Genomic DNA, 26,150 nt, shown 5'->3' with positions numbered 1-26,150 from the left:
TGCATCACTGCCTGGTTCAGAAATTGCACCACCTCGGATCGCAAGACCCTGCAGCGGATAGTGAGGTCAGCTGAGAAGATCATCGGGGTCTCTCTTCCTGCCATCACGGACATTTACACTACACACTGCATCTGCAAAGGAAACAGCATTATGAAGGACCCCATGCACCCCTCATACAAACTCTTCTCCCTCCTGCTGTCTGGGAAAAGGCACCCAAGTATTCGGGCTCTCACGACCAGACTATGTAACAGTTTCTTCCCCCAAGCTATCAGACTCCTCAATATCCAGAGACTGGCTGACACCTTGCCCTATTGTCCTGTTTATTATTTATTGTAATGCCTGCACTGTTCTTGTGCACTTTATGCAGTCCTGTGTAGGTCTGTAGTCTAGTGTAGCTTTCTCTGTGTTGTTTTTTATGTAGTTCAGTCTAGTTTTTGTACTGTGTCATGTAACACCATGGTCCTGAAAAATGTCGTCTCATTTTTACTATGACTACCAGCAGTTATGGTCGAAATGACAATAAAGGAGACTTGACTTGACTTCATTTTGTAGAGATCTGTTTTCACTGATACGAGAGAGTCTTTGATCAGTGCCAAAAAGTTAAATTAAATCCGCTGTGACCCAAATCCAACTTGGCACAAGCTGAAAGATCAAGCTGCAGCAATGTGTTAGCGAACACACCAAAAGAGCTCCAAGCGAATATTAACTTGTTTATTGAACCATACAAGAGGCTAGTCCGACAAATCAATCAGACAAGACTCCTGTACCAAATGCCTCCCCACTGTACAACATGTGCCTCCAAAAGTAAAGACCACTGCAAGACCCAAGGAGATATGGTCCATTTCTCATAAATCAGGAATGACTTCTCAAAGTCTCAAAAGAAATTCATGACAGCCTTCGGTGGCTTAGAACAGCCTTTGACGAAGGAAAACAGTGAGTGCAGACCTCCGACCTGGCTCACAACCCCTTGCCCTCTTAAGCTTCTCAGACCTGGACGGGATGCAGCAACCAACTGAAGACACAGGAAAGATACCACCAAAGCAGTCTCTGCAAAACCTTTCAAATCCAACGGAACAATAAGTGACCCAACGTCAGCATCCTCTCCCAAACAACATCCACAGTATGAGGCTTCAAAAATACGTCACTGTTAAGTGACTAAATGTAGCAATGACTTTCATTTGGATCCACATAGAGTAACCCACAAAAACTGAGGCTTTGCTCCAACAAAATTTCCAGTGGAATTCCATAAGATTGTAAACTTGATCTAATAAATAGGTTGGCTACTGGGCAGCGCGACTCATGGGGCCAGGAAGTGCCTGTTCCACTCTGCATCTCGAGATAAATATCCACGATGTTTCCCAGGAAGCCTGCAGATTCTCAAATGATGCAATTAAAAGGGTGATATCACGATCTACCTTGTTGTGATCTTGCTCCTTGCATCTACCTGCACTGCACTCTCTCTATGGCTGTTAACACTTCACTCTGCACTGTTATTGTTCAACCTTTCACTACCTCAATACACTGTTATACATCTGTATGGATAGTATGCAAGACAAGTTTATCATTACCTTAGTAGTTACCTATTTACCAATGTACTTTTGATCTTTAGTGTTTCTATTTACTTTGACTGAATTTATCAATTCCTAAATGTTAATTAGCTCAGCATCATTTCCAAGAAATGCCGCACTATATCAATGGTTTTAGTTTTCCTATAACTCATCAAATTTCATCCAGTGTACTTCCTTACAAGACCACCAGAATGGAGACATTAAGGCACCTCCCACTCCTCACACTGACAGAGACTAAGTCACTATCCTACTGCCCTGCTGTTACTAACAGAGTTCTTCTTGCCGAGAGTTACTTCTTCACTTTATCATTCCTTGCCAGAGTCATCTTATGAATATGGGGTTTCTTCCTCAAGTTGTTAACTAGATCGCTTGGTTGTGGGGAAAACAAAGGAAGTGTGTGAAGCTGGCACCTTGGGTATTAATTTAGATTGGACTTCCTGATTATTCTGAGTACACCTAAGTCAAATGAGCACATGGTCAATAAATCGAACGTTTATGTTATTCCTCTCAGCGCTGGCACATGGGGGGTGACCTTATCGTTTCTTTAGCATTTGTCTGTTTTTTTCACAAGTCTGAGTTGCTAGCTCAATGCTCAACCTAGCATGGATGGAAAATGAGCCAGCCGGATTTGAAACCGCGACCACTAACCTCAAAGTCCATTGTGGATACCACTACACCACTAGACAGCTAAGAATATTTATACGTTATAAAAAAAACTTACAGACCCAAATCTAATCCTGTCAATTAGGAAATACATAAGTTTTGTATTCGCCTAGTTGTTAGAACAATTATTCAACAGACATTAACGTTACATGGAAGCACTGCCAAAAAAACTCATGCTAACTTTCCCAAACTGGAAGATGTTGCTTCTCATCATAAAGCAAACTATTAATGGTTAACTGTAACCAGTAAGTGTAGAGCAATTGAAGAGTAACCACAATTCCTTAACCAATCATCTCCTCCTTAGGACTGTATAAACAAAATATTCATCAACCAGCGAGCCACTGAAGTATCCAGCAGTTGTTAAACATGATGATCTCACCACATCAACAAAATAATGGCTTATTTACACAAACTTGTCACCAAAGCTCAAATCTTACAGTGCATGAAAATTATATATTGTATGTCAGAATGCTGCAAACAATGAAACAAAGTTTAAAGAAAGCATCAGACACCCATCTACAGAAAAACTGCTAGAAATAAATCAGCTCTACTTACAGACTCCCTCTTCGGGGAAGGCTCAATTCTTTCTGAAAAGAGAAGAGAAAATGGTTTTTAATGAAATTAACATTTGTTATTTTCAGCAATGAATATTCATTAAGTTTAAAAATTAGGGCAGTGGCCTCAACTAAATAAAACTTTCTGTGGAGGTGACATTTTCAGTGTTTTTTTCTGAATCTTGATTAGTAAATGTGGATTACAGGTGCAAGCAGTACCTGAACATTAACAAGATAAAATCTGCAGATGCTGGAAATCTGAGCAACACACACAAATGCTAAAGGAACACAGCAGTGCAGGCAGCATCTATGGAAGAAAGTAGAGTTGACGTTTCAGCCCGAAATGGCGACTGTACTTCTTTCCCATAGATGCTGCCTGGCCTGCAGAGTTCCTCCAGCATTTTGTATGGGTACCTGAACAGTACTGTCAAATTTGAAAGTTTCAAGTTTGAGCCCATACCAGTGTAAGACAGCGAAACTACTTGGGAGATGTTATTGAAAGAGCAAACAGTACCTTGCACTGTTAATTTTAGAAACGTTGGGATCTTAAAAAGAAATATACTTTTCCATAACGCAGGAAAGTCCAGGGTGTAAACCAATGTGATTAATTACACCTTGTTACCTACTATGGTAGTGGAGGCTCAAACGTTTCATTTTGTTCTAATGGATTGAATCAAGTAAGGCAGATCATCGAGGGATGGCTGCTGATCACATCTAGTGATTCTAGCATGGTCGTACACATCCTCCTCACTGCAACTTACCAAGGAAAAACATTCCACTCTGCCCAACTCCTGATGCGAGATCTTGACCTGAAATGTCAACCAGCCTTTTGCCTCTACAGATGCTGTTTGATCTACTGGGTTCCTCCAGCAATTTATTTCTTGCTCTGTGTACTTGTTAAACTGACTTTTTACTGCCCAAGAATCCACACTCTCAAAATGAACAACTATTTTCACAATAACAAGACTAAAATTAAATTGGAGAGCCAAAGGTCTTCAGCTGCACCAAGCTCACTTGCCTCTATGTCAAAATTTGCAAGACAAAGAGAGCTTATATATTTTAATAGTGGTGTTTGTGGGGGCGGGGTGAAAAATTACCCAATTAACACCTCAGTCAGCAAGTATAATACAGGTCACAGGGACAAATCTTGAGGGCCTCAAATCATGGCCATCCACTAGTTCAGGGGTTCTCAACCTGGGTCCACAGACCCTTCGGTTAATGCCATTCATAAAAGGTTGGGAACCACTGCACTAGTTTATATTTGATGAAGTTATCAGAATACACTCTGGCAAAGTTAAAGTTCTTCAAAGCTTATGGAAAAAAATGAGAATGATGCAAGGCAGGAAAATGGACTGAATCCTGCTTAAACACAAGAAATTCTGCCGACTTGGAACATCTAGAACAGGAGCTCCCAACAGGGTCGTCAGACCCTTTGCTTAATGGTATTGGTCCATGACATAACAAAAAAAGGGTTGGGAAACCCTGATCTAGAGGTCAAATGTCATCCACTTTATCCACCAAAGCAGTTTTCCACTGTCACCCTGGTAGCAGTGTACATTCCACCTCAGGCCAACATCAGGCAGGCACTGGAGGAGTTAAGCAATGTAATCAGAAGGCACTAAACTGAGCACTTTAATCCCTCCCTTAGCATTGCGGGAGATTTCAACCAGACCAGCTTGAAGTCTCTGAACAACTACTATGAACACTTCTGTGGAACCAGAGGAACCAGTACACTCTGAGCATTGTTTTACCATCACCAAGAACGCTGACCGTACCATCCAACACCCACACTCTGGAAAATCTAATCACCTGGTTGTACTTCTAATTCCAGAGGCTAAAGTCCGCAGCACCAGTGGTGAGAACCAAGACAGTATGGCCAAGGGAGGTGGAGGAGTGTTTACAGGATTGCATTGAGTCAGTGGACTGGACAATATTCAGGGATTCATCTTCTGAGTCCAAATGAATATGCTACAATTGCCACCAACTTCATCAAGACCTGTGTGGATGAGTGTACGCCTTCGGGAACATAACAACATATCCAACCCAAAAACCAAGGATGAACCAGGAGATTTATAGTGTACCAAGGGCCAGATCTATGGCATTCAAGACCGGTGATCCAGAACAATACAAGTAGTCCAGGTATGACCTACAGCAGGTTAGTTTAAGGGTGAAAGAGCAATTCCAATTGATGTTAGAGACAGAATCAGAGATGCACATCAACTCTGGCAGGGTTTACAGGCCATTACTTCCTCCAAAGTGAAACCTAACATCATGAATGGCTATGATGCTTCACTTCTAATTGAGCTCAATGTCTTTTATGAATGCTTTGAAAGAGAGAATAAAACTACATCTGTGCGAATTCCTGCAGCATCCGGTGACCCTGTGATCAAACGTCAGAACATCTTTTCAAGAGGCTTAAGTCTTGCAAGGCATCGGGTCCTGAAAACCTGTGCCAACCAATTGGCAGCAGTGTTCAAGGATATATTCAATCTCTCGCTGCTGCAGTCAAAGGTGTCCGTCGGCTTCAAAAGGGAAACAATTATCTCACTGCCCAAGAGCAGGGTGAGCTGTCTCAATGACCGTCGCCCATGGCATTCACATCTACTGTGATGAAGAGTTTTGAGGGCTCAGTCATGGCGAGAATCAACTCCTGCCTAAGCAAGGACCTATATCTGTTGCAAATTGCCTATCACCACAATAGATCTACAGTGGATGCAATCTCACTGGCTCTACACTCTGCTTTGAATTAGCCGGACAATAGTAATATCTACATCAGTCTGTTGTTCCTTGACTACAGGTCAGCATTCAACACAATCATATCCTCAATTTACAAGGATGTTGTCTGGATTGGGGAGCATGCCTTATGAGAATAGGTTGAGTAAACTCAGCCTTTTTTCCTTGGAGCGACGGAGGATGAGAGGTATAAGATGATGAGAGACATTGATCATGTGGATAGCCAGAGGCTTTTTCCCAGGGCTGAAATGGCTAACACCAGGTGGGCATAGTTTTAAGGTGCTTGGAAGTAGGTACAGAGGAAATGTCAGGGGTAAGTTTTTTTATATAAACGCAGAGTGGCGAGTGTGTCGAATGGGCTGCCGGCGACAGTACATAGGTACATGGAGCTTAGAAAAACAGAGGGCTATGGATAACCCTATGTAATTTCTAAAGTAAGTAAGTACATGTTTGGCACAGCATTGTTGACCGAAGGTTTTCTGTTTCGATGTTTCTATGTTTCAATTCTAACCAACATGCTCCAACCTGGGCCCATGTAACTCTCTCTGAAACTGGATCCTCAACTTCCTCACAAGTACACCACAGTCTCTGCAGGTCGGAAATAACATCTCCTCACCGACAGTCAACACTGACTCATTTTGAGGATGCGCACTTAGCCCACTGCCGTACTCTCTACACCCAGGACTGCATGGCTAGGCACAGCTCAAATACCATCTATACATTTTGTGATGACAGCTATTGTTGGCAACATTTCAAATGGTGATCAGGATGCATATAGAGCGAGCAAGATAGATCAGCTGGTTGAGTGGTGTCACAGCAACAACCTTGCACTCAGCATCAGTAAGACCAAAGAACTGATCGTGGACCTCGGGAAGGGGAAGTCGAGGAAACGCACGCCAGCCCTCACTGAGGAATCAGAAGTGGGAAGGGTCAGCAGTTTCAAGTTCCTGGGTGTCAACATCTCTGGGGATCTACCCTGGGTCCAAAATATTGATGCAATTACAAAGGTGGCACAACAGTGGGTATATGTCATTAGGAGTTTGAGATTTGGTATGTGACCAAAGACACTCGCAAATCTCTACAGGTGTACCGTGGACAGCATTATAACTGGTTGCATCACTGTTTGGTATGGAGGGGCCTCTGGAGAAAGTTGTAGACTCAGCCAGCTACATCATGGGCACGAGCCCCCCCCCGCCCCCCCAGCATCCATAACACATTTCAAAAGGCGATGCCTCTAAAAGGAGGCATCCATTGTCCAAAGCATGCCCCCATCTCATTGCTACCAGAGGTGGTGCAGGAGCCTGAAGATGCACACAAAATTTCAGGAAAGGTTTCTTCCCCTCCATGATCAGATTTCTGAATGACAATGAACCCACGCACACTACCTCACTATACCACCCCCCCCCAAGAAACCACTTAATTATTTGTTAATAGATACTTCTTATTGTAATGTATACTTTTTATTACTATGCATTGCAATGTCACTACTGCCAAAAAACAAAAGATTTCACAACATACAGAACTGCGCAGGAATCTTAGGCACATACTGTATATATAGCTAGGTTGCCCAAGGCTTTTACACAATACTGCAGTGATTTAATGTATTGCACGGTACTGGTGCCACACAAAAAAAAACAAATTTCATGACATATATGAGTGATGATAAACCCGATTCTGATATGTATCTCCATTATGAACTGAGAGTGGCATGGGGAGAGGGAGAGGGAATTCATGGTTGGGAAAAGGGAAGGGGAGAGGGGCAGGAGTAGGAAGCACCAGATAGAAATTCTGTAATGATCAATACACCAGTTGTTAGGAATCAGTTGACCTTGGTTGGTGTCTCAGAACTAAATGTGTCTGCATCCATACCACCCACCCACCCACCACTGGCACTCCTCCTCTGCCAACTGTCCCTCGTCTCTGCCACGGTGCTCCACTAACATCAGTCCTAACATGGCTCCCGCCAGATTAACAAATGCGTTCTTCCAAAACACGTTGACAAATAAAGTACTGTGCAAAAGCCTTAGGCTCCATTGCAAACATATAAAGTGGCATGCAAAAGTTTGGGTACCCCTGGTCAAAGTTTCTGTTACCGTGAATAGCTAAGCGAGTAAAAGATGACCTGATTTCCAAACGGCATAAAGTTAAAAGTGACACATTTCTTTAATATTTTAAGCAACATTGCTTTTTTTATTTCCATCTTTTACAGTTTCAAAATAACAAAAAAGGAAAAGGGCCCGAAGCAAAAGTTTGGGCACCCTGCATGGTCAGTACTTAGTAACACCTCCTTTGGCAAGTATCACAGCTTGTAAACACTTTCTGTAACCAGCTAATAGTCTTTCAATTCTTGTTTGGGGGATTTTCCCTGATTCTTCCTTGCAAAAGGCTTCTAGTTCTGTGAGATTCTTGGGCTGTCTTGCATGCACTGCTCTTTTGAGGTCTATCCACAAATTTTCAATGACGTTTAGGTCAGAGGACTGTGAGGGCTAAGGCAAAACCTTCAGCTTGCGCCTCTTGAGATAATCCATTGTGGATTTTGAGGTGTGTTTAGGATCATTATCCTGTTGTAGAAGGCATCCATCCTCTTTTCATCTTCAGCTCTTTTACAGACGGTGTGATGTTTGCTTCCAGAATTTGCTGGTATTTAATTGAATTCATTCTTCCCTCTACCAGTGAAATGTTCCCTGTGCCACTGGCTGCAACACAAGCCCAAAGCATGATCAATCCACCCCCATGCTTAACAGTTGGAGAGGTGTTCTTTCCATGAAATTCTGCACCCTTTTTTCTCCAAACATACCTTTGCTCATTGCGACCGGAAAGTTCTATTTTAACTTCATCAGTCCGCAGGACTTGTTTCTAAAATGCATCAGGCTTGTTTAGATGTTCCTTTGCAAATATCTGATGCTGAATTTTGTGGTGAGGGCATAGGAAAGGTTTTCTTCTGATGACTCTTCCATGAAGGTCATATTTGTGCAGGTGTCGCTGCACAGTAGAACAGTGCACCGCCACTCCAGAGTCTGCTAAATCTTCCTGAAGGTCTTTTGCAGTCAAACGGGGGTTTGATTTGCTTTTCTAGCAATCCTGCGAGCAGTTCTCTTGGAAAGTTTTCTTGGTCTTCCAGACCTCAACTTGACCTCCAACCATTCCTGTTAACTGCCATTTCTTAATTACATTGCAAACTGAGGGAACAGCTGTCTGAAAACGCTTTGCTATCTTCTTATAGCCTTCTCCTGCTTTCTGGGCATCATTTATTTTAATTTTCAGGTGCCTGGCAGCTGCTTAGAGGAGCCCATGGCTGCTGATTGTTTGGACAAGATTTGAGGAGTCAGGGTATTTATAAAGCTTTGAAATTTGCATCACCTGGCCTTTCCAGCGCGATTGCATTTACCATCTCTCACCTTGAGGTTTTTAAACATAGATTTTCACAGTGCACTAGGTGAACGTTCAAATAGCTGCTGGCTTCCAAAAACAAGGTTATTCTTCCTCTTCCACCATTCAGTTCTGAAGCCAACTGCACAACCTTTACCACTGCCTCAGTACAGACACACAATGACAACATTGCACTACTAGGGACTAAGTTTTGCGTTCTAATTGTGTTCTTCACTTTATAAATGGGTATTATTTATGTTTACTTTATGTTTTTTCTTGTGAATTTTGTGCCTTTGATGCTGGTACAATTTTTTTCACTGCACCTTTACATACACGTACTTGTGCATGTGACAGTAAACCCATCTTTGACTCTGTCAGATTCTGTTTGGGTGGATGGTGAGAAAAAATTAGAGCAATATTAATGCACTTCAAGAAAGAAATGGGATTGTTTGAACGTAGGTACAATGGGCCTGGTGACCTCTTTTCCCTGGTCAGAAGGAAACATGAAAATACGTTTAAAGTTTATGGATGCCAACAACGACTCAGTGCCTCCGTAGGAAATGAAACAACAGGATCCTCAACTTTTACATTTCCCACATTTTTTCAGGTGTTTTTTGTTTTTGCGAGTGGATGTGCATGAAAGTTTGTGTGACTATGCATGCATACAAGGCCATAAGATATCGGAGCATTATTAGGTCATTTGGCCCAATGAGTTTGCTCCAGCATTTCATCATGGCTGATCCATTATTCCTCTCAGCCCCAATCTCCTGCCTTCCCCCATCTACTCACGTGTCCATCTATACATTGACCAAACTGTGCAACAGAGCCTGTCACCAGTTGTTGACCTTTGTACCATCATCATAATGCCCCACCCTGTCGAGGCAGTGCAACAACTGATGTACAATGTCTATTCCACTTTATAAGACCTCGCAAAAAGGCACCTTACTTTATTCAAAAGCAAATGTTGTTTTAAGTCATGCTTGCCCTAATAAAGTTATAAAATCCAAACTGGATATGTTCCCTCTCTTTCTAAGATTCAACCTTAATATAATCCTTCCTATTTGAACATCCTATGGAATTCTCATGAACAATTGGTTAAAAGCCAAATACAGTAGTTTATTCTATCCATCTCAGTGTACCTTCCATATCTCATGGCCCACGTTCCACCAACTTTATCATAACATGGACACAAAATATCCACAAGATGCTAAAGAGGGAGAGTAAATCTTCTTTTAAAATATATTTCAGTAAAAACTCAAACACTAAAGTCATTGAAGTTGGTTCTAGTAGCTGACAGAAATTCCCTCAAACATTCTGAATCCTCCCTGGGGTATACAATCACTTCATCCGCATTTTTGGCCACAGATTCCTCGAGTATTAGTTCATTTTAGCAATTCTTGTTGAACCAAACTTAGATTATTCAGGCTTTAGCTACAGTTGAAGTCAGAAGTTTACATACACCTTAACCAAAATATATTTAAACTCAGATTTTCCACAATTTCTGACATTTAATCCTACAAAAAATACCCTGTCTTAGGTCAGTTAGGATCACAACTTTACTTTAAGAATGTGAAATATCAGAATAATAGTAGAGAGAATGATTTATTTCAGCTTTTATTTCTTTCATCACATTCCCAGTGGGTTAGAAGTTTACATACACTTTGTTAGTATTTGGTAGCATTGACTTTAAATTGTTTAATTTGGGTCAAACTTTTGGATAGCCTCCCACAAGCTTCTCACAGTAAGTTGCTGGAATTTTGTTCCATTCCTCCAGACAGAACTGGTGTAACTGAGTCAGGTTTGTAGGCCGCCTTGCTTGCACACACTTTTTCAGTTCTGCCCACAAATTTTCTATCGGATTGAGGTCAGGGCTTTGTGATGGCCACTCCATACCTTGACTTTGTTGTCCTTAAGCAATTTTGCCACAACTTTGGAGGTCGTTGTCCATTTGGAAGACCCATTTGCAACCAAGCTTTAACTTCCTGGCTGATGTCTTGAGATGTTGTTTCAATATATCCACATAATTTTCCTTCCTCATGATGCCATCTGTTTTGTGACGTGCACCAGTCCCTCCTGCAGCAAAGCACCCCCACAATGTGATGCTGCCACCCCCATGCTTCACGGTTGGGATGGTGTTCTTTGGCTTGCAAGCCTCAAACTTTTTCCTCCAAACGTAAAGATGTCATTATGGCTAAACAGTTCAATTTTTGTTTCATTTTTGTCCCCATGTGCACTTGCAAACTGTAGTCTGGCTTTTTTATGCTGGTTTTGGAGCAATGGCTTCTTCCTTGCTGAGCAGCCTTTCAGGTTTTGTCGATATAGGACTCGTTTTACTGTGGAGATAGATACTTTTAGTCATCTGTTTCCTCCAGCATCTTCACAAGGTCCTTTGCTGTTGTTCTGGGATTGATTTGCACTTTTCACGCCAAAGTACGTTCATCTCCAGGAGACAGAATGTGTCTCCTTCCTGAGCAGTATGATGGCTGCATGGTCTCATGGTGTTCCTACTTGTGTACTACTGTTTGTACAGATGAATGTGGTATCTTCAAGCATTTGGAAACTGCTCCCAAGGATGAACCAGACTTGTAGAGGTCCACAATTTTTTTTTCTGAGGTCTTGGCTGATTTCTTTTGATTTTTTTTGTAAACTTCTGACCCACTGGAATTGTGATACAGTCAATTAAAAGTGAAATAATCTGTGTGAAAAAAATTGTTGGAAAAATTACTCGTGTCATGCACAAAGTAGATGTCCTCAACACCTTGCCAAAACTATAGTTTGCTAATATGAAATCTGTGGAGTGGTTAAACAGTGAGTTTTAATGACTTCAACCTTAGTGTATGTAAACTTCTGACTTCAACTGTGTATCAGTGCCCTGCCAAGACTCATTATTTCTGAGAATGTGCTTTCTCTCCATTTGTGCATTTCACAAACTGTTTTTTATACCAGTGTGCAACTGTAAACTATCCACTCAAACTCTCAGATCCCTCTCCTAGAGCATGGAACTCTTGAATTCTTTCTTTTTCCTTTCTCTAACTGCCCTGTCCTTCATCAAAATAAATGCCAGCTCCCTCCTGACCTATTGTTTGAGCAATGCCCTCTCCAAACTGAAGTTACCTTTCTGTCCAGCGCCAAACTCAAATCCTTATACAGTCACTGGGCACTGTCATTCAGCATGCCACCATCTCATTAAACTTTGCTTTCTCTGTTTAATCTATTTTCCATCATCGACCACACTGTCACAGCCCTTCTCACTCCGAGCCATCCCATGCATTCACACTCCATACTTATTTCTTTACTCTTTAACTGCCTAATTTCATAGCACTCCTTTAATCGTTTCGTTTCTCTTACACTCAGTTTAGAACCATTCAATATTTGCATTTAGTGTAATAGACTGTGGTTATTGTACACATTTGCATTCACAGCCATGAAAATTTATAGCATCATTATAGAATTTATTCCAGTAACTTCATATGAGATCAGTAACGCTTTTAGTTACTGACTCTGCACAGTGGCACAGCACACACTAGTGGCTGCAGTGAAGAACTTGTTTGTTCAACAACAGACACTGAAAATGGGAAGTGCTATCCAAAGTCGGTTGTGGTGCTTTTCTAAGAAGGGCACCAAGCAGGGTGAAAATGGAGCATTCTAGCCCCTACCTTAAGGAATTTCAATACTTTCTGACAAGTTGGAACATTTTAATTGTCTGCATCAGCTGACACAGTCCCTCACTCATTCAAAGTAAATTTATTATCAAAGTACCTATACTGTATGTCACCAAATACTGCCAAAATTTATTTTCTTGCAGGAATTCACAGCAGGACGAAGCAGCACAATAGAATCAATGAAAAACACCACACAAAGACTGACAAATTGGGCAAATACAAAAAAAAATGAATAATGATAATGAACAAAGGAAATGAGCCATAGAGTCTTTGAAAGAGTCCGAAGGTGGTGCTCAATAATTATTTTAGCACAGAGATTCTCAGTCTGGGGACCACAGACCCCTCAGTTAATGGTCAAGGTCCATGGCATAAAAAAGCTGGGAACCACTTGTTTAGTGAGTTTTGTGGTGACTGAAGATGCCCATGCTGGCTCAAGAGCCTGATGTTTGAAGGGTAATAATTGTTCCTGAACCTGCTGGAATGGGCCTAAGGATCACAGAGCTCCTTTCTGATGACAGCAGCATGAAGATAACATTGCTGTGACGATGGGGATCCTTGATAACAGATCTATTTGCTTTGTAGATGTGCTAAATGATGGGGAGGGCCTTTCCTGTGATGAAACTGGTCGCATCCACCACTTTTTGTAGGCTTTCCCGACCTTGGATACTGGAGTTTCCATACCAGACTGTGAGGCAAATAGTCATGATACCTCCCCCCCCCCCCACCGTACGAACTTACCCAAGCAACATGTCAAAGGTCTATTGTCTGTGCCCAAAGTCCAGTAACAAAGCCCTCAGAAGAGGCAGTAGTTCCTGCTGTCAGCATTTTAAAATACTTATTTATAAAAGGATCTAAAAATTCAAAACAATGAAACCAAGTAATTTTCTTTATTTGAATAATTAAACATGCCTTCTATTTCCCCTTCTTGCCCCTAGCCCTGGAGTTATATGAATGGGTTCACCGATTCTGGACCAGACCTCAAACATAGAAATAGAGTGGGACAGTCCATTAAAATATACAGCATCAAATAAAATAGAGGAGCAAGTTCAAGACTGCAGTGTATGAGTAGGTGTTCCACGCAACTTGAATTTAAGAGACAAATGATGGCAGATCTACTTGGAACTCACCGATTATCTCAGCAGAACAGGATCATTGTTCACAATTCTTATTATTGGGTCTTTATTATTATTTTGAAAACAGTGCAATATTAATTAATATTGGGCAGGACATCTGTTAAATTACTGAAGACCTCGATTTATAACCCAGAAACCACAGTTCAAATTTCACAATGACCATGATAAAATTTAAATCCTATCAACTTCTGGAATATTTAAAAGTGTAGTCATTACCCCACTCTCCAAAGGCAATAAATGTTTGGCTTGCCAGCGATGCCCAGTTCTAAAAACAGTGAATTAAAATCAGTCTGCAAAGCCCTCACTTCACATTCTTATCCCTATTTCACAAACGATGCCAACGTGCTCTCATTTTCACAAGATGATGAAGCTGTTCCAGACATGTATTGGCACAAATTGGGCAACTCGGGTAGTTCACTGATTTGAACTCTGAAAGTTCACCAAAATAAGTTAAAGTAATCTACAGCTTGTAAAAACACAGAAAACTGCAGCCGGAATAGGCCAAACAGCCCCTTGAGCTAGTTCTGCCATTCAGCTGGATTGTGGCTGAAGTTTATCATATTTTCTGACATCTCTCCCCTTTTCTACCGTGGCCTTAGAATCAATCACAGCTTGAATATATTCCCTGAATCTCACTGGAGTTGTGGATTCCAAACTTGCACAATCTGCTCTGGAATTCCAGTCTTTCGAGTCAGGGAAAATAGCTTTTAAACACCCATCCTGTCAAGTTCTTGCAAGATGTTGCATGTTTTAATGAAATAGCTGCTCTGTTTTCTCAGAGAATCTCAAATTGACCTATTCAGTCTCATCTCAAAAAACATCCTGGTAATCCAGTCAGTAAGCCCTCTCCAATATAAGTTTATCCATCGTTGGGTCGAGAGACCAAAGCTGTACAGAATACTGCAGATGTAACCTCAACAAAGCTCTATATAATTGAACCTCTTTGCTCATACAGTTCTACCACTAATAATGAAGTCTTGTGTACATTTGCATTGCTAGCCGTCTACTGCACTTGCCTGATAATGTTTCATGATTCAAGCAGAACAATTCCCAAATCCCTTTGCCTGGCCACTTTTAATCATCTCTCACCTTTTGAAAATGGGCAAGTTCAACTTAATTCTTCCTGCTAACCTGAATATAACTTTGACTTTGACAATTGTCAGACAGCTTGGACAGATTACTATATGCAAAATGGAAAGCATTATTCCACTAGTTATACCCTATCATCCCGAAAACGCCACAAGCAATACACATAAAGCAAGTATATTTCTGAAGTGTGCTCACTGTTAAACAGACAGACATACTTTATTGATCCCCCCAGGGAAATTGGGTTTGGTTACAGATCAATTAGCATATTTCTAGCAGATCTCTGAGGATCTAGCCTGGTCCCAACATATCGATATAGTTATAAAGAAGGTAAGACAGTGACTATACTTCATTAGGAATTTGAAGAGGTCTGTTATGTCAACAAATACACTCAGAAACTTCTATAGATGTACCGTGGAGAGCATTCTGACAGGCTGCATCACTGTCTGGTATTGGGTGGGGGGGGAGGGGTCAGGGGTACTGCACAGGACTGAAAGAAGCAGCAGAGGATTATAAATAAATCTCGTCGGCTCCACCTTGGGTACTAGCCTACAAAGTACCTAGGACATCTTCAAGGAGCAGTGTCTCAGAAAGGCAGAGTCCATTATTCAGGACCTCTAGCACCCAGGACATGCCCTTATCTCACTGTTACCATCAGGTAGGAGGTACAGAAGCCTGAAGGCACACACTCAGCGATTCAGGAACAGCTTCTTCCCCTCGGCCATCCATTTCCTAAATAGACATTGAACCCGTGAATACTACCTTGCTTTTTTTAATATATACTATTTCTGTCTTTTGCCTAATTTTTAATCTATTCAATATACGCATACTGTAATTGATCTACTTATTTTATTTGTGTTTTTTCTTCTATATTATGTATTGCATTGAACTGCTGCTGCTAAGTTAACAAATTTCACGTCACATGCCAGTTATAATAAACCTGATTCTGATAGTCAACAGCCACATCTCATAAACGGCAAGAATGATGACTTAATCTATTTTCTGTAATAATTATTACAAAAAGCATTGGCATATATAAGAACTCAAGAGGGTGAATGCTAGTTTTGTGTTTATAATCTTCTGCGTTTATAATATTCCGTGTTTATAATGCATGTTTCATTCCATTACCATTATTAGTGGTATAGGCCTTTAAAATAACCACAAGGGATTTCAAGTTAACAAATCATCCTGTCAACGCATGAAAACATACTATGTACTCACTGTATCAGCTCATATTCAACCTTTGTGTCGAGAGGTACAGCCTGACTAATCACCTGAAGTAGATAACTCCTACACCATTTTGTAGTATCGCTCAGCGCAGTGCAAAGACCCATTTAAAAAGCACCCAGGCAGCCCTTGAGATTCAAGCATAGTGAGAAATCATACTCCTGTCCCCTCTAGTACAATACATAAAAATACTTCTTCCTAGTAAATACTTCTTGCAACGTGACAGCTACTATATTCATTGAGAGGAGCTGCCAGTGGCATTACTCAGTACTACGCTTTAAAAGTTACCTGTCTGAGCCTTGGATCATGTCTATAATTGGCTCATCCATTACGTTTACTCCATCTAAATTAGCCACTCAAAATGTCTGTCAATTGCTGAGAGAATTTTTAATCAAATGCATGTTACAATTGTGGAAGAACTGAAAACAGTGGTGGCCGATTATATATTGCTGCAATTGTGAAGGAGATCACAGAGTTGCATTTTATTTAAATATATAGCACGCTAACAGGTCCTTCTGCCAAAGGAGCCTGTGCTGCCCAATTACACCCATGTGACCAACTCACCGACTAGCCCATACAGGTTTGGAATGTATGGGGGAGGGGGGAGGAACTGGAGTACGCAGAGGAAACACACACGGTCACAAGGAGAATGCAAAAAATCCCTACAGACAGCAATGGGAATTGAACCCAGGTCACTTGTACTGAAATAAGCATTACGCTAACTGTACACTACTGTGCCATCCAAGATACAGGTCGACCTTCACTAATCCGGCACCATTGAGACCTGAGGACTGCCGGATTAGTGAAAATGCCGAATTACAGAAGGATCACATTAAGCAACAGCTAACCGCCTCATCATACCTTTAAAATATCATGTAAATCAGTACAAGTTAGGTAATAATGAAACAGAAATATTAAATGAGTAGCAAGGGAAATTTTAATAAATATACTGTACGGACAGAGATAAAATAAAGGGTACAGGTAAATGTACAGGAATTAACTTATACAGAACAGTTGAGCACTTCCACTTCTAAAGTGAGACGTTTAATATACCTTCAGGCAAAGTTACATGTTTGCAAGTGTGGGGTTGTCAGGATCATCAACATCTTCATCTTGAAAAATGAGTGAAGCATCAGGAACTGGAGCTGAAACTGACACAACAGTTTCTTCAAAAACTGTTGATGTTGGTGGCAGCACATCTGGGTAAGCAGAAGCAGAAGTCGGAGAAAGGAGGTCTTCTATACACCACATTTCATGCAATCGCCAGGCGGCCAGGGATTCGGCGTTGGGCTCTTCCCGCGCAGATACAGAGAGAATCCTCGTTAGTTTCTTTTCCTCCGCCTAGTAATATGCTTAATTTCAGCGGTTCACCACGTCTGATCTGAGGCTGTAGGCAGAAGAGCGCGGAGCGCCGGGGTTGGGCAATGCCGGAGGGCAGTGCACTACTGCCGACAGGCGGACCGACCCAGCGCACACCAGCTCCCCCGCCGCTGGCAGGTGAGACGGGCAGGTGCCTAGCGGCCACACCTCACACAAATAATATTAATAAATGCAGGGAAACAAGCAGGAATCGCCTCTCTGTGCTTACAAGAGCGCACCAACACGTGAACAGATCTAGCGCAACCAAAACAATGTGCAGCAGATTGGTACGGTGGCCCAAGAAATTTGAAATTACAGTTGCACGGAAAATTTGAAATCAGTGCCGGATTATCAGAGGAACTGGCTTATAGGTAGTTGGATTAGTGAAGGTCAACTGTATTTGCTTACCAGAATGCAACGCAAACTAATCATTAATTAATCATTTAAATATAGAATGCATAATCACCCTGTACACACTCAAAGGTTATTCAAATATTACTAAAACAAATAATTCTAATCACATTACTTAACAGCTTCTCCAACTTCGTTCACACTGTTGTAAAATACAACTTCTATCTCAAAGTTCAAGGTACATTATCAAAGTATGTATACTACATACAACCTTGAGATTCGTCTCCTTACAGGCAGCCGCAAAACAGAGAAACCCAATTGAATCCATTAAAAAGACCGACAAACACCCAATGTGCAGAGGACAACAAATCATGCTGACAAAAAAAGCAAGCAATTAACATTCAGAACTGAAGTTCACAGCCACAAACTCAGTTACAGCCATTTCAGGAGTCTGTTAGTTTCAGGCCACAACCTCAGTTCAGTGCAGAGCCGTGTAAAGCTCAAAGCAGCGAACTGAACACTGGGCCATGCCCCACCTCCGAGCCCCGACACCATGACCTTTTCAATCTGGTCAAACGGCGGGTCGTTCCATGCTCCCAGACTCGGGCCTGGGGTCCACTACCTCAATTCGGCCCACATCCAACCTTTCCAATCTGTCCTGGCGCTTAATCAGTCAAACATTGGCTGGTTCCTTGTTCTCGGGCCTGGGCTCCACCGCAACAATCCTTCACCTTCGAGTCTCCCGTTCACAGCACAAAAATGCCAGGTCTTACAGGTGGTTCAATAGCTTAACTGCAAAAGGGAAATTACAGGCTATTGATTGCAGGGATTGTTTTCTAGAAAAAGTGCGACTAATAAAGCAGTTAATAGTGGTGTTGTCATCGTTGTGCTTCTCGAGCACCATCTTAAGCTATTTACTGTGTAATTAAAAAACTGTTCTGTTTCACCTGATTTTAACAACCCATCCTGATCCTTTGACGTGAATTCAAAACAGGTATAATAACGCCTCCCCACTGATTTGCACTGCGACATCTTAAAATTAAGTTCTTCTACCAGTAGTGCAGACTTGTGCAAAAGGATTTGATAGATATAAAGATATAGAGCCAAAGAGTTTTGCACAGTACTGTATATTTATCTTTCCAGTTACCAAATAACACTCAATACTGAGCTAATACAAAGCTAAGTACTCTTATTTCAATTTTCCACCCGCCTTCCTATTTTAGCCAATATACAGTACTTTGCAAAAGTCTCAGGCACTCTAGCTAAATAAAATCGCCTAAGACTTTTGCACAGTACTGTACAAGACAAAAGCTCACCTTTCAAGTCTGCAAAGGGTTGAACAGTTACCTCAGGACAGGAACAGAGATAAGGTTATAAGAAGTCACAGTCTTATTAAATAACAAAGGCTTAAGGAGCCAAGTGTGGCCTATACCTGCTTCTTAGCTTCTAAGTACAGGGAATTGTCCAAAAGTTCCTTACTGACAAAACCAAATTTAAGATTATCCTAGCCTTCAACAAATATATCCAACCTTTGAAGTACAGTATCATCTTCCCACCCCAGTCTTCAATCCCATTCCCAGTTCATGCTCTTTGCATTTCTCTATCAGTTCTATTGTTAGTCCACTTCTTTATACCCTTACTCTGGGGAATAACACCCTTAAGGTTTTCTGCTCTGTTACTTTCAACTATACATGAAACAGCCATATATTCAGCCTTCTGCCACTCCACGCATTGATACACAAGATATCTAGATTGTTGAAAAATGACAAAGAAATCTAGTCCTCGCATAACAGCAACCCACTATTTGTGGCTAAGAGCACCAAGTGTACACACACACACACACACAAAAACATTCAGCTGTTGTTGCCCTGAGAGTATGCAGTTCAATGCCTTCCACTGGTATATTCTCATAATGGGTCCTAAACTGAGCTAATGTGCTTGGGTTGGCTTTATGGTGCCTTTCCCGCCATACATGGGAGAACATCCATTTCTACAGTAATAGGGACATGTAAATGTGTATATGTTATTTGTACACAGTATTTAAGGTTGATACTTCAGTTTATTTTGTAATACGATTGTAATTACATATGGGGTGCATTTGGTTCTAATTCATGTGTGGTATTTAGTTCACTTTGTGGGTCATTAAAGATGGTAGGGCCTAGTGCCTAATAAAGGGGGCTCTTCACTCTCAGTGGGAGAGAGAGAGATTGGAACTGTTAGGAGTTCACACTGGAGCTATTATTATGTTTTCTGGTAGATACCTTTTTGTAAATATTGGCAGTTTTCTTTTCTCTATTTTCACTAATGTTTGTAAGTTTTATTTTTGACACACCTAATAAACACCCTTGAATTTAAGTGCTTAGCAACTCCAGCCAGTTTTCTTCCTTTGGTCAAAACCCATGTCCCTAACACTGTTGATGCTGAATCTACCCTTGGACTGAGATCACTCTCAATTCACCTAGTGCAGGGTCACCGCGGACCAGTTTAATATTGACAATATTCTTGCGGACCGGCTGATGGCGGGGGGGATGTTAATCACGACCAGAATATAGGTGAAAAGTCAGCTACAAGTCACTTATAAGTGGCTAATACACTCAATTTAGTTTCTAAGAGGGTTTATTTAACGAATTTAACGTTAAACACACATCGCATATTTTCCTCGCATGAATATAGTGATAAGTCAATTATAAGTCACTTATAAGTCAATACCATCACAACTTTTTAAGTAATGTTTGGATATTAACACACAGTGCATATTTTCCTCATATGAGCATATAAAATATCACTGAATCAGTGGGAGCCCTGGGCTTGTTTCCCTGCACTTGCTTCTGTCCCGCTTGCTCACGTTTTTTCCGCTCAAAAAACTCAGCGGGTTTGTCTTTAAGTGCAGGGTGCTTGGACTCAAGGTGCCAAAACAGTTTTGAGGACTTCATTGCCTCATTAGACAGCCTGTCTCCACATATCACACACAGGGGGCTTGGAGCGTGCGAGCCACCGGTCGCATTAAAGCCATATCTTAGGTACAACTCGTCATATTTTCTGTTGAAGGAAGCTTTCTGTTTTTTTGCAGTCTTGGCCTCAGCTGTCTCTGCGTTATCATCATCATTAGGCTTTTTATGTCCCCTACCACCTCTTCCAAAGAAACTCTCAAGCGACATTTGTTTTTTACTCATTGAGTAGTTGTAGGTCAATGACTGACTGATGACCTCACGTGCGTTCAAGTTCAACAGTGGGCGTGACAGGGAATGAGGAAAGGTGCAGCTGACTCATATCGTTTCACATCGTCAAATCATATCGTTTCCTCGAGGTTCGGTCACAAGTGCTTTGCGGCCCAGACCACTGACCTAGTGCATTCAGAAGCCACAAGTACATGCAAACAGTACTAAATTGCAGAGCCAGACAGGTAAAACTGAATCAAACCTCATGCTTCCACTCATTTTCGATTTCTGTAGTGATACATGGTGTCAGCAAATAACAGTTTTTTTGGACTGTAACAATCAGAGTTTCTGCTTCCCGTGAGCAAAGTACTATCACAATGGAAGTCCTACATTAAAAAACAATTCAAACTTATGAGAGAACTACAAATTTGTTGACTGATGCACAAAGGCAAACCACCAGTTTGAACTTGCCCACAATCACTATGGATTGTCCTAAAACTTAATTCTAATCCACTCCAAGTACAAATCCGAAGATATTTAAATTCTGATTTTTGAAAAAAAAAATCTAAATGTTGATCAGTTTGTGAAACGCTTCATATCCGATGTCTGCAGAACAAAAATCACATCAACAGAATCAACACACTCTGCAGGTGAAGGAACCGATGTGATTATAGGACTGCAATGGTAGGGTGCCTGAAAACCATCTCAACTTGGAATTATTTAATGCTGATAGGGCTTGCGGGAAGTGGAAGGGAAACAGCATGCCTGCCCGTGATGGATGGAGCACAAGAATACAAACTGCATTGATGTGAAAGAATGGAAGAGAAATGGCCAATTCTGCCTCCTAATTTAATTTGGTTGCTTACAGCAATTTGCAGCACAGTTCAATCACGCTTCAGAAATAATGTCCCAGTCAACTTGATTTGGAGCCTTGTGACTTGTTGACAAGGTTTCAGACTTAATCACGTGCTCTGGCTGCCCTTGCCATTTACAGAATTCAGTCAAATGCTGGTCATGATAGCTGACACGGACCACTCTGCATGTTCAGCCCGTCTCCTAGTTCTGCAATGCCAAAGCAGGAAATGCTGCAAAAATTATCACTGATGTCCCAGCAACTTTGGATCGATTTACTGAAGTCGGTATTGAATCTGCACTCAGCAAAGCTGGAATCGGCCATTCAAACACACTGTTGACCTCCCCTTCATTTCCCTCAATTCTTTAGGTCCCACATTCATCTTTCTTCAGTTGTTCTTTGCAGCGGTTAACAGTATGATACTAAGACCATGAACAAGACACGGCAAAAATTTAAATTATCACAATGATCACCTTACAAGATTAAACCCACAATTAAAGTCCCACATTACATTTAACGTGGACATTAAATTTCACCTATGTACATTTTTTTTCTTATGAATTTCTACAGCACTCCATGCACAACCACAGAGCTCCTTAACTTTTACTTGAAATCAACATTGTATTAACTGGATTCATGGAGGATATTTTAAAAGTAGCACAAACCATTGGATAAAACAGGAATGTATTTAAGCTGGTCGAAATAAAAGAAAAACTGCAGTGTTGCAAATCTAGGACAAGACAAAAAAAATGCTGAAATACCTCGACGTCAGAACACCTCTGTGGGAAGAGAAAGAGTTAACATTTCAGGTCAAAGACACTTTGTCAGAAACTGAGAAGGAGACAATAGCAGCTGGTTAAGCTACAGGGAGGCTGGGGAAGTGGACAGCCTCTGAAAGAGCAAAGCAGGGTTACCAGAGAAACTGTACACAAGGTTGTCCTGCTCAGTGTGTGAATGGGAGCAGTTTGAGAATAAGAAAACAGACAAACTAATGTCAGAGTACAAAATCCTGAGAGGGAAGGTGCTGTAATGTGAGTATTATTAAAAGTTAATACTAATCAGGAAGCTGTTGGTAGCAAGAGGCGGGATCCAGGGTTGGCGGGGCCTTTACTTCTGCTCTTTTTACTCCCAGTATGCTGACACGGTGGTCAGCAGCACAGGAGCACCGCAGGGGACCGTGCTCTCTCCGGTCCTGTTCACCCTGTACACATCAGACTTCCAATATAACTCGGAGTCCTGCCATGTGCAGAAGTTCGCTGACGACACGGCCATAGTGGGGTGTGTCAGGAATGGACAGGAGGAGGAGTATAGGAAACTGATACAGGACTTTGTGATATGGTGCAACTCAAACTACCTGCGTCTCAATATCACCAAGACCAAGGAGATGGTGGTGGACTTTAGGAGATCTAGGCCTCATATGGAGCCAGTGATCATTAATGGAGAATGTGTGAAGCAGGTTAAGACCTACAAGTATCTGGGAGTACAGTTAGACGAGAAGCTAGACTGGACTGCCAACACAGATGCCTTGTGCAGGAAGGCACAGAGTCGACTGTACTTCCTTAGAAGGTTGGCGTCATTCAATGTCTGTAGTGAGATGCTGAAGATGTTCTATAGGTCAGTTGTGGAGAGCGCCCTCTTCTTTGTGGTGGCGTGTTGGGGAGGCAGAGGGACGCCTCACGTCTTAATAAGCTGGTAAGGAAGGCGGGCTCTGTCGTGGGCAAAGTACTGGAGAGTATAACATCGGTAGCTGAGCGAAGGGCGCTGAGTAGGCTACGGTCAATTATGGAAAACCCTGAACATCCTCTACATAGCACCATCCAGAGACAGAGAAGCAGTTTCAGCGACAGGTTGCTATCGATGCAATGCTCCTCAGACAGGATGAAGAGGTCAATACTCCCCAATGCCATTAGGCTTTACAATTCAACCGCCAGGAGTAAGATATGTTAAAGTGCCGGGGTTGATTGTATTTAATGTATTTAAGTAAACTACTTAAGAACTTTTTAAAAGCTATTATTAATGCTTTTTGAGAGAGTGATTTAGATGCATATCATATTTTTACTGAGTTAAGTATTGTATGTAATTAGTTTTGCTACAACAAGTGTATGGGACATTGGAAAAAATGTTGAATTTCCCCATGGGGATGAATAAAGTATCTATCTATCATTGTATATAGTTCCTCCACCCATGCCGCATGAGGTACCTGGAAGCCTCTGTATTGTAAATGTCATTTGCCGTCCCAGATAAAGATGCTCTTTTGGCCGTCAAGTTGTCGAGTAGTCTTTTTGTAAAGTAGAAGTTACCACAGAAGGCACATCAAACAGGTCAGGCTGGACATGTCCTCCACACTCAGAGGAGAAAAAGAAAACAAAAAGGAGAAAATCTCAGCCCAAAACGTCGGCTGCTAATTCTATTTCCATAGATGCTGCCTGACCTGCTGAGTTCCTCCAGCGTTTTGTGTGTGTACTGTTCTGCCGCAAAAAATCGCCTGCTTTGCTGTTGCAGAACTCGAAGACAGGGTGAACGTGTGCGGGCAATCACAGCCAGCATTCAAATTAATTCTAGAAATGGCAAGGAAAACCAGAAAATGGGATGAAGTCTGAAAAGTGAAAGGGCTGGAACATTAACTCTTGTTTCTTTTCTCTCTGCTATAACTGAGTTGCTGAGTACATCTGCCATTTTCCATTTCTCTGTTACACTGTGTACTTTTGTACTTGGAAACAGCAGTTATTGCCAGGCAGACAGCATTTATTGACAAACCCAATTAGCATCTCAGCTCAGTGACTTATCACAGGGCATTTCAACAGGTAGTTAAAGAATCAACCACATTAATCTGGAGCCAGTTAGGAATGGCAAACTAACCCGTAGGTACAATAAACAGATGGATAAATAAAGGTAAGTCTGAAACTTAGTTTTTCTTTGGTTTCGATGTGAATTTTACTTTTCTCGCTAATCAGTGATCCTGGTCCCTGTATGCCAGCCCAATACCTGTAGTTTACACCATTGTTTTACTCTTCTGGTTTTGGCTCATTTGAGAAAGCAGCCATTTCCTCAAACTTCTCAGACTTCAGAACACAAGGACAGCTCTGTGATTTAAAGTCAAAGAGCTCACAGAACAGCAATTTGCAGAAGAGATTGTACAACAGGAGTTTAAATAATTTTAAAACCATTCTGAACAGTATACTCAGTGGTGACCTTCTTTCCCACTTCTTTCTGCAGATTGCCATTCATCTCCTTTCGTCTTTACCAACCACACGTTCATTATTTTGCCCAGCTTTAGTAAACTGATAGGGAGAGAATGACAGAGCATTTTTTTTTTAGAAAGACTAAAGATCCACAGGGAAGAACAGATGTCACACGTTCAGCTTTTCGGAATATCCTTAACCAATGCTGACTGCATTAAGGTTGGCTTCCATAAGCAGAATCAAATATTTGACAAGATTTACCACACTGCAGCAAAATTAAGAGTGATGACTGCCCTCTTTTCTTAAGCATTAGAGAGCCAATGGATTCTAAACCAGGTTGTCTTGTCCTCACAAAAGATTTACAGTATATTAATGCAATCTACAAACAACAGAAATTGTGCTGAGACCCAACAATTTCACAGATGCCTGGTGGATGTGGTGAAGAGAAAGAGACATTATCTACCCAATGGCAGAAAGCTTTCAAGTAATGTGCATCCCAAGCAGGAAGCAGTGCAATAAATCTCGTATGTATGATTAAACTAGACTTCACCAGTAACCAAGTACTCCATATTGTTCCAGCCTGCATGCTAAACATACACACAGTGGCCATATATTTTTTTCCAGTTCCTTCCTGTACCCAGTAAAGTGGCCACTGAGTGTACGCCTGTGGTCTTCTGGGGCTGCAAGCCCATCCACTTCAAGGTTCAGCATGTTGTACATTCAGAGAACCTCTTCTGCACACCACTGCTCTAATTTGTAGCTATTTAAGTTGCCTTCCCGTCAACTTAGCAAGATGCTTTCGCCCACAGTACTGCCATTCACTGATGTTTTTTTTTTGTTTTCCCACACCATTCTCAGTAAAACCCTCTGTGTGTGAAAACCCCAGGAGATCAGCAGGCTCTGAGATTCTCAGATCACCCCGTCTGGCTCCAACAATCGTTCCACATTCAAAGTCACTTAGATCACATTTCTTCCCTATTCTGATGCTTGGTCTGAACAACAACTGAACCTCTTGACTGTGTCTGCATGCTTTTATGCACTGAGTTGCGGCCGCACGATTGGTTGATTAGATACTTGCATTAACAAGGTAAATAAAGGTACTTAATAAAGTGGTCACTGAGTGTAGATGCTACCTCACTACTATAAATACCAGATGTTCCGACTGTTTGCTTTCAATTACCTATTAACATTGTGCGTATTTCAACAAGTAGAATGTTACAAAATTATACAAACCTAATTTCTCCCCAATGGT

The 26,150-nt window shown here is 41.5% G+C and overlaps 1 protein-coding gene across 14 annotated transcripts in view; it reads right to left on the bottom strand.

Annotated features, from left to right (window-relative positions):
• The window catches only part of LOC140728981 (microtubule-associated serine/threonine-protein kinase 4-like), a 394,808-nt gene that overhangs the window by 215,203 nt on the left and 153,455 nt on the right, over positions 1–26,150 (bottom strand). For all 14 annotated transcript variants that reach the window (XM_073048171.1, XM_073048182.1, XM_073048173.1 and 11 more), the window contains one exon: positions 2,787–2,818. In XM_073048171.1, coding sequence (XP_072904272.1) covers positions 2,787–2,818 — 32 coding nt within the window. The remainder of the gene's footprint in view (positions 1–2,786; positions 2,819–26,150) is intronic.

The sequence above is a fragment of the Hemitrygon akajei genome, chromosome 6 (genome assembly GCF_048418815.1).
Source record: "Hemitrygon akajei chromosome 6, sHemAka1.3, whole genome shotgun sequence".
NCBI classification, from domain to species: Eukaryota; Metazoa; Chordata; class Chondrichthyes; order Myliobatiformes; family Dasyatidae; genus Hemitrygon; species Hemitrygon akajei.
Note: the sequence above shows the minus strand (reverse complement) of the source record. Positions and strands in the feature narration are given on the sequence as shown.